Raw genomic sequence first — 10,058 nt, 5'->3', positions numbered from 1 at the left:
ACCCCATACTAATTTATATTTTGGTGATTCGATTTTTGCTTTGATGTTGAACACTATCACTGTTTTCCTTTTTTGTTGTATCGAGATGCTACTTGAGCAACCTACTGAAGTATTAATATCATCTAGAAAAACTAGAAATATTTTGATTTGATATTCGAGTAGATACTTCGTATTTCGAGTATGAGCATCTACTGAGTTTTATTTATATCAACCATTGTCAAAAAATTGATCGAACGTTGTTTTGACAGAACTTCCTTAGCACCAAAAGTATAATGAAACATATTCAGCAGTTTCGAGTTGAGTATTTTCTTCACACAATTTTGTGATGACCTAATCAACATTTACGATCAACACGTATATCACCTTGGATTGGTGCAGTGTAATACTAAAAATAACTGTATTGTATTCCCAAAATTATCTGCGAAAATCGAGTGAGCCATTCCATCAATTTTTTGGGGGCAATAAATAAATATTCTTAACAATTTACCATGCTTACAATAACTTTAAAACGTCTGCAAGATCTCAAAGTATTCATTTTTGCAACTCTTGAGTTATTCACTAAAATAAATTGACTGATCCATATATTTTTTTGAGTCACTGTAAAAGCAAATCTAAAAAATATGAATGCAATGATAAATTACGAAAATATACGGATGATATTTTCCACATTTTAGATAGGATCTATTCGGCAAAACCTTGAGATGACGTCTTCAAGTTTTTGGGCTTGATAAACAGATATATTTTGATTGAAAACCTACCATGTCAAACAGTAACTTCAAAACCTCTGCAATATTTCAAAATTCAGTTTTGCAATTCTTGATTCAATCAATAAAATAAATTGACTCAGTGATTAATTTTTTTTGAGACACCCCCCTATAAGCAAAACTAAAAAATATGAATGGAATGATAAATCACAAGTATAGTCTCATCCTATTTTGAACATTTTAGATAGGATTCATTTGGCAAAATTTTGGGCTGACGTCATCAATTTTTTGGAGGGGATAAGTAAATATATTTTGAATAAAAATTTATTATGCTTATCCTATGTTTAAAACATCTGCAAGATTTCACAGCATTCGATTTTGCAGATTCAAAATTACATTGTAGGTGAAACGAAGTTCACGGGGTCAGCTAGTAATAATTATAATTATTTATGTTCACCGTGCAATTAGGACAACCTTAAAAATAAGGTTTAGTTATTTCTTCGGTTTCGGTCTTCTTTTTTATGGCAAATTCACTACGAGTGCTGATAGTAATGTCTTCTTCCATTGTTAAATTATTACAATTATTTTCTGTCGTAGATGAGGAGGTTTGGCAGTCAACCATTTTTTTAGCAACATTGATCTTATCTTGCATTGATTCTTTCACTCATGATTCAACGATAGTCGAACTTTTCCACCCACCCAATCTTTTCAGATTGGTGTGTTGGCACCTTTATTGGCCAGAACTGCTGCTGAACTACGTCAAAGATAGTGGCAATCTTCGTTAGTTGTTATAGGTAAATACTGAACTGTTCCGCGACGTGGTGGAATTACTAAAATATAGTAATTCTGATCTGATTCTAAAGGTACTGTTACTGTATTGTGACAATTTGACAATCTCAATGTATTTTCAGCGTAATTAATATTTCCTTTGTGTTTTTTAATACAATTTCTGTCAAGAATTCCATTGTAGGTAAGCGAAGAAAAATGTTGCTTCTCCGGTGGGAATCGAACCGCACGTTTACCGCTTGCCGGGCGGGTGCCCTTACCACTAGACTACGAAGGAGGTTATCTTTCCTCGCTTACTACTACGTATTATTGTGCCGCCACATTACTACCCCCCCCCCCAGCGCGCGGTCGTGCTGGAGTGGGAAGGAAATAGATGCTGGCGTCGCCCCTGCTACTCTACTCCGTTCGAACCCTGGCGATGCTGCGGACCCCAAACACAGCGGACACAGGGCGGTAGCAGAAGAATGTTGCGTGCGTGCGTGCGTGCTGCCTGTCGGTGGTCAGCAATGTAGGTAAGCGAAGAAAAATGTTGCTTCTCCGGTAGGAATCGAACCGCACGTTTACCGCTTGCCGGGCGGGTGCCCTTACCACTATCCTACGGACGATAAGCTCGCTTACTACTACGTATTATTGTGCCGCCACACCATCATTTACAAAATTCAAATTTTTGAAAACGTAAAATTTTTACTCTTAAAGTTGATCATCCAGGAAATGACTACTTATTTCTATTGCAAATATAACATTCAGCAAAGTACAATATCTCCATTTCGCTTACAATGGCTTTTCCTGTATCGTGTATCGACGTCCGATCAAAATTCACAACTTGAAACTTGCTGCGTTTTAATTACCACATATCCGCTTGAGTCATTGCACCTTAATTCCGTGTTGTTCACATGAATAAAGTTTACAAATGCACTGACGAAAACAATGCACAGACGCTTAATTAACATCCAGCGACGGTCGTCTGCGATGACAATGAATCTAATTCTCGGTTTCGATGGTCTCTACCTGTCTAGATCTTCGTAGGTCGTACCGCCGAATTTCCTGTTGTATTGTCCTTCGCAGGTACTGTTTCATCTTCTTGACGCAAAACAATGTGTTGCGAACGAAGCAACTAGCCAAGTTATTAGAGAGATGAGGTGGATAAATAATAGAGATTTATACGGGGATGAAAATCCTGAACCGTTGGGTTCGTAGAAGGTCATGAGATTCGGGGTTGGTTGTCTTCTGCTGGCGCCAGCGGGTTCCACTTCGGTTTCACTCCGCCTTCCTTTTTTGCACGTGCACGTTATTTCAATTTAAAGGTCGTACTCGGACTCTCTAACCGCACACCTCTGTCTCTTTTCTTACGCCCCTGATAGATGGCGCTAACATAACCGCCCACCAAAAAAAAAACGAAAATAAAAGGGAATTCTGAAAAGAAAGGGAGAAAATAAAGGAGACAAAAAGAAAAAAAAAGGGGGGAGACTTCACTGAGGGGTAAAGTCACGAGTTTGTTCACAGGGCGAATATACTGTCCTGCAGCAGTCCTAACTCTTACAACTCGGACAACCCCGAGGGTCCAGGCAGGACCGTTTCAGCACGACCAATAGGTCATGATAATGAATGAGTATTGATTCCACACATGAAAACGACGTCACCTTCTTGAATATTAGGTGCATTACGATGCCATTTGAGCCTTTGCGTTTGTGTATGCAGGTACTCTTGGGTCCAACGACGCCAAAATCGTTGAACAACTTGACGAAGACGCTGCCAACGGCATTTACAAGTCATGTTTTCTGGTATATCTGATTCTGGAGGAGAAAGTAGCGGTGATCCTATAAGGAAATGTCTGGGATTCAAATAATCAATGTTTTCCATGGGGTCGAAAGAAATTAAAGACAATGGTCGGCTGTTCAATGTGGCTTCTATGCGAGTGAATAAAGTTGTATATTCCTCGAACGTGTGTGTGCTGTATCTCTGATAAATCGCTTCAGGAGGTTTTTAGCGAATTTTATTCCAGCCACCCAAATTCCGCCGAAGTTGGATGCAGTTGGAGGGTTGAAATTCCAGTTGATTTGTTTGGCCGACAAGGAGGAGAAAATTTGATCCTTATGTTCATGTAAAAATCTGGTTATTTCCTTTAAATGGTTTGCTGCTCCAATATAGTTGCGTCCTCAATAGGAAAAAGATAGAAGTAGAAGTAGAAAGTTCAGTGACAAATTCAAGGTGGGTGGCTTTGGTGCTCATGCAAACAAATAAGCATAAATACCCTTTATAGATTCGTGCGCTACGGCGTTTACTTTCTTTCACAAGAAAAGGTCCGCCGAAATCGGTGCCAACTTGTAAGAATGCTCGTACCAATTGAGTTCTATGTGCAGGAAGATCTGCCGTAACAGGCTGAGCCGGAGTTTCCTTGAATCTATGGCAAGTTAAACATCTATGTATTCGCTGACGTAATGAAGAACGAAGGGAAACTATCCAAATTTTTGGGAAATAAGAGCTTGTACGGTTAAACGCCCAGAATGTAAAGAGTACAGGTGAGCAGACAAATGAGAGTGTTTTGGACGTAGAAGTGGGTGTTTTTGTTCAAATGTAAGATAAGAATGACGTACACGTCCGCCCATCCTGAGGAGCCCAGCTCTATCCAAAAATGTTGACAATTTTGATGAAAACGCAGGATATTAATGCTTCTCGTAGTTCATTCAAGGAAAGGGCGCCAATTTTGCGTTAATTTTGGTATCGAGCACTATTGATAAATCGTCGTACATACGCAAAAACTCTTTGAAGCCGAACAAGTGAGGAGAATTTACATAAAACGTCTTCCGTGGTGTGCACATTAAGAACAATCTTGTCCTTACGTTTCTCGGGAATATCGTTAGCAAGGATAGATGTTCTTTGACGGGGCCACTTGGTAGGCGATTTCGATAAGAATTCTGGTCCATAAATCCAAGAAGGAAAAGTAGATAATTGTTGAATAATCATTCCCCGGGAAGTGGTGTCTGCGCAGTTTTCTTTAGAACTTATGTAATACCAGCTTTCAGGGTTGGTAAGCTCAATTATTTTAACTACTCGATTAGCTACAAAGGGTTTTAGAATATGAGACATAGTTTATAGCCACGCTAAGACGATTTGAGCATCAGTGTATAGTAGAGTTTCTTCTATCTTTAAAGTAGAAAGGGATTTTCGAACAGAGACAAATAACTTCGCTAACAGCAGTGCTCCTGAGGGTTCAAGACTAGGAATGCTTAGCCGTGTGAGGGGTGTAACCTTGCTCTTTGCTTTGAGAAGTATGGTGTAATTTGAGCTGTCGCGTAAAAAACAGAGATAAATACAGGCGGCGAACCCCTTTTGGGAGCATCGCAGAAGCCTATTAATCGGAGTTGCTGATAATCATTTGGGAATTTTCTTGAAATCCTGATTTGTTGGAGAAGGTGGATTTCTGCATGCCTCCCATTGATTTCGGAGAACTGGATTCAACGGTTCGTCCCAATTACACTGAAGGAGCCATAATTGTTGTAAGAGATGTTTAGCCCAAAAAACCACGGGCGTCAACCAGCCGAGAGGATCAAAGATTTGAGAGAATAGTTTTTTTCGTGGAAAGACCTTGAAATGGATGAGTATGGTATGTGAAATTGTCCGAATTTGGTTCCCACATGAGCCCCAGAATTTTAAATGCACACTCTTCTGTCGAAAATATGATGGGGTTTTCAAGATACTGTGCAGGCAGAGAATTCAGTGATTCAGGAAGGTTGCTGCACCACTTTCTTAGTGCGAATCCACTTTTAACCAAAAGATTAATCAGTTCTGTTTTAAGCTTTTCCGCTTCTTTCACTGAAGCAGCTCCAGTCACAATATCGTCCACATAACTCTGCGAAATCAATGCATTTGAGGCGAGAGGATATTGTGCTCCTTCATCAGTAACTAATTGATGAAGAACTCTCTGTGCGGGATATACGGCTGAAGTTAGTCCATGAGTAACGATATTGAGTTCATATTCTTTGACAGGAAGGTTGGGTTTTGATCTCCAAAAGATATGTTTCAGCAGCGCCGACAACTTCAAATGTCTTGCATTGTTCCATTACGAAGTCGATTAATTCTTTATACGTGGGAATGCTGTTACTCTTTATTTTGGCTTCAAAGGCTTTACGAATATTCGTATCAAGGTTTTAAGAAACCATTTGGAACAAGAGAAAGTCAGCACTATCGGGAATATTAAGAGCTTTCAAAGCGTTTATGGAGTTTGAGTGAATGTTGAGAAAGTGTTGAAGGCCATTGCGGGTGTTCAAGGATGAAGCAGTAAAATTTTTAATTTGGAAAAAATAATGAATGGCGAGTCTTTTTTTTGTTTTGGTAACGATTTTGTAGAGCTGTGAAGGCAAAGTCGTAAGTTTCGGGAGTGACTTCGAGCGTCACAATGAAAGCGATTCCACATCTACACAACTGAGAGGTTATGGGTTAATAAAAAATAAATAAGAAAGGTTAATTATTTTATTTGAAGTTATGATTTCAGCTTTACAATTTCGCTAACAGCTTTTACAAGATCTGGACTATTTAAAATTGTTACGTGGTCACCATCTATTGTAGTTACTTGTTCTACGATATCGCCTACATTTGATAATTGGTAATCATCTTCTTCGTCGACCATCGAATATTTTGCCTTGAACAGATGAATCGCCGATTTAATTTTCTTATTTTTAAATGAATAGTTAAGTACGGCTTTACAACGGTTGTACATCGCAACCCCTGCCTGCTTTTCTAACTTCTGTTTGTTACTTGTTTCGGAAGGTATCATGGCAAGAACTAAATCGATTCGTTCTTCAAAATTTTTAGACTTCAGCAAGGTTTCCTAAAAAAATATATACGCACTTTAATTATACAAATAGAAATAACTCCACCACTGGTTACCTCATGTTGCGAAAATACATCCAACGGAATCACAAAAGCAGATATTTTGCTCAAAATAGCAGTTTGGAACTGGGCATCTGTTTCGTGCAGGCGCGGATCCAGGGGGGGGGCAATGGGTGCAATTGCCCCCCCCTGACACACGACCGAGGTCCTATATTTTGATCAATTTCAAAATTTTGAAATCATATTTCATTTTGTAAATACAGTACAATCTCTATAATCCGAACTCACGATTGTCTCAACATGCAGTAATCCGAACAAAGGCTATTTGAAGTCGATGCCTCTTTAATTCGAACAAAAACTCTGCAATCCGAACTGAACTTGAAAACATGCATCTACTTCCAAAAATGACGCAAGATCTTTCTGCATATGTTGTATGGAATATTTTGAAATTTTTAAAAATTGCGATATTTCAAAGCACTGAATTAATTAACTAATTCTGGAAAAACGGATGAAGTTATCGGAGACCCGAAATCTACAAGAGAAAGTATTTAGCTAAATTTCGAAAATCGTCGAAAATGGGTCGAAATTTGCATGAGAAAAATTTCATTTTCGAAAAAATTTTCTAAAAATTCTGAAAAAATTCAGAGATATTATATCCCGACGTGCTGTTTCCAAAAATATACCATGTTTATGGTAACGGAGCAATATTTTCGGAAAATTCGCTGTGAAATTCGAATTTTTCGAAATTTTTAAAAATTGCGATATTTCAACGATTCTGGAAAAATGGTTTAAGTTATCGAAGAAATGAAGCCAAAAATGACTTCTGAGGTCCAAAATCTACTAGAAAATATATTTAGTTAAATTTCGAAAATCGTCGAGAATGGGTCGAAATTTGCATAATGGAGGTAATACGAATACATAATGTAAAATTTCATTTTTGAAAAATTCATCTAAAAATTCTGAAATATTTCAGGCTATAGATCCCGGGATGTTTATTCCAAAAGATAGCGTGTTTATGGTCACGGAGTAATATTTTTTTAGAACGTATCTATTATCCATTGTTGCTTAAGAATTCTTTAATTTTTGTTTAATAAAATTTAGGTTTATTTCTTGAAGTTTGTTTTCAGTTGTGGATGAAGTTGTTATTCAATTCCCTTTCAGATTTTTGAGAAAATTGCTGATCCAAACAAATCGTTAATCCGAACACACCTTTTCCCAATTAATTAGGATTATCGAGGTTCTACTGTACACTATACGTGTATTGAAAAGAACCAAATGTCACCCATGTTATGTGAAAAAGAGTATACTAGCTAAAATTTTATAAATTTTCTTATTTAGAACGAATTTCTGGTAGATAGGTAAAATTGCACAAAAATTGCCCCCCCCTGAACGAAATCCTGTATCCGCGCCTGGTTTCGTGCGCCATTTGTTTTTTTAAAGAAGAAGTTATATATGCTGGTGAACCGTCGATTAAAATCATGATACCATTGTAGCCCTTCTCTTCTAACAAACTAAGCATTTCTAGACCAACTAGAGTCCCGAATGAATATCCAATAATGTAGAATGGGATTTTTCTGGATAAATGATTTAAAACGTGCTGAAAATATAATACAGATGAAATACAGTAACTTTCAAATATATACATTTTAGCGAACCGGCAGTGTATTACGTGCAATTTCTTCAATATTATCTTCTGGATTTTCATAATTGTACTGTATTCCTATTACGTGTGCTTTTAATGAATTTGTCAAACATTCTAGTGGTTTGAAAATGCCTTCTAGTCCTGGCAAAAGTAACACGGTTGGAACTTCTGCGTTTGAATCAATTTGAGTATTTAATTTAACAGCAGGCAAGTGAATAGTTTCACACTTGGGAATATATTGAATGAGCAAATTTGTGCCTTCCTTTATTTTTTTGTTTACAACTTCTTCAGATGTATTTATTTTCTCGGCCTCTATTTCAGTCAGTCTAAAATTCACCAATAAATTACAACATTTTGTGACTGACAAAATAGTTACTTTGCAAATGTTAAGTTTCTCACATCTTTAGATGTTACATAGATTTCAAAATCTTTCTCCAAAATTTGAATAATCTCTGTACCCATCATCGAATCCATACCGAGTTCTGCAAACGTCGTATACTGACTTATAGTTTTCATGTCTTTTATTCCGAGAACGTGGGCGACTGCTTCTACTGCACTAAGAATGCCACTTTTCTGGTATTTTTCGGCAACTACCATACTAGAAACAACTGGATAGTTATGTTTTATTAAAATATCTAACACCTCAAGACAGCTTGAAATTTTTTGTTGAAGAGTACCACCAATCACTAACTCTTTGTTCTCCTTTTGCATTTTGGCCACCAAACCAACCTTGAATATATTTTTAATTTTAAGAACTCTGTAAAAATTTGTTAAGTACTTCGCCAATTGCGCCCCACTGGATATCTACAGCTGGTAATCCGTCTCGTTTTCGATTCTCACATATCCTTTCCATAACAGAATTTGCCATACCATAGTTGCTCTGACTCGGATTCCCTCGACCACAGGATACGGACGAAAATATAACAAAATACCTAAAATATATCATCAGTCAAGCTGTAGCTCTAAGTAATCAGTAAACCTTAGTTTTGGACACAATTTCCTAGTGACTCGATCCAAATATAGTGTTGCGCGAGCTTTTGGTGCTAACGAAGCTTCGAAATTTTCTTGAGTTTGATTTTCAAGTAGTGCATCTTTAAGGACAACAGCTAAGTTAAAAATCGCATCTACGGGTCCCAGCTCATTCGCTTCTTTAATTAAATCTTCACATCCTCGCTCAGTGGTTACGTCTTTCGTAGAAATTCTAACTTCCACACCATATGTTGTCCAAATACTAAAATTGTTGCTCAATATCTTTACTGCGCGAAGGGATTATATTTTACTTTATTCTTTGCTGATGGTAACCATTTTGAATACCCGATCTCGAAGTTAATACTAGTTTCGTTGCACCTCTGAGAACCAACCAGTCGCTCAGTTCTAAACCAACTCCACCTAATCCTCCAATTACAACGTAGGTGTAACGCACGTCACAGTGGAAACTAAAAAGTAATAATCATTTAATCTTTATCAAAGCATCGCGTACTAAGACTTCGTTTAATCTGATATTAAACAAAAAACCAAAAATCGCTTAAATCCCAAGGCAATTCTATACGAACATCACAGCAGCCATTTGTAAATTTAAATCTAACGCTTGTAGAGTTACACTAAAAACTAAACGTTGATCTCAATGATAGCTTACCGTGGATTTGACATTATCTGGAATTTACTGACACTGTCCTCTTCTTCATTCCGTAGCTTGATCAGTATTCTACCAATATGTTTACCTGTCATCATGTATCTGTTTGATTTTTCAACTTCTTCTGCACTAAACACTATTCTGGGAAGTGGTTTTACAAAACCTGCTCCGATTCCCTCTATTAAACGTTTTATCACGTTAGACTGCATTTCCTTCGAGTTTCTAAAAACGACATCTAACAATATCCCATGATAACTGGCTTCTTTTTCCATTAGCAAAATATTTAAAAAGCTGTCATTCGCCAAATCGTATTTGCCAATTTCCATAAACTTTCCCCCTCGTGCTAAACACCTAATAGAAGCTTGGAGTTTATCCTCACTTAGAGAGTTCAAAATCATGTCAACTCCTTTATTACGTGTTTCTCTTTTGATCATTTGTTCAAATGAGGTGTCTCGTGAATTTC

General features: G+C 37.3%; 1 protein-coding gene across 1 annotated transcript; it reads right to left on the bottom strand.

Annotated features, from left to right (window-relative positions):
- Positions 1-4,580: 4,580 nt before the first annotated feature.
- On the bottom strand, positions 4,581-9,993 carry LOC135138575 (fatty acid synthase-like). Its single transcript, XM_064068557.1, has 13 exons — positions 9,599-9,993; positions 9,243-9,398; positions 8,942-9,193; positions 8,741-8,894; positions 8,339-8,691; positions 7,976-8,288; positions 7,700-7,917; positions 6,609-6,680; positions 6,378-6,528; positions 5,989-6,318; positions 5,828-5,912; positions 5,126-5,468; positions 4,581-4,776 (listed from the first exon to the last, which is right to left on the bottom strand). Exons 1-13 carry the CDS (start codon positions 9,991-9,993, stop codon positions 4,581-4,583), a joined length of 3,018 nt encoding a protein of 1,005 aa, XP_063924627.1.
- Between the last annotated feature and the right edge of the window lie 65 nt (positions 9,994-10,058).

This window comes from Zophobas morio, unplaced genomic scaffold (genome assembly GCF_036711695.1).
Source record: "Zophobas morio isolate AGI-343-1 ecotype UQ-CSIRO unplaced genomic scaffold, CSIRO_AGI_Zmor_V1 ptg000030l, whole genome shotgun sequence".
Classification (NCBI taxonomy): domain Eukaryota; kingdom Metazoa; phylum Arthropoda; class Insecta; order Coleoptera; family Tenebrionidae; genus Zophobas; species Zophobas morio.
This window is presented reverse-complemented; position numbering and strand designations above follow the sequence as displayed.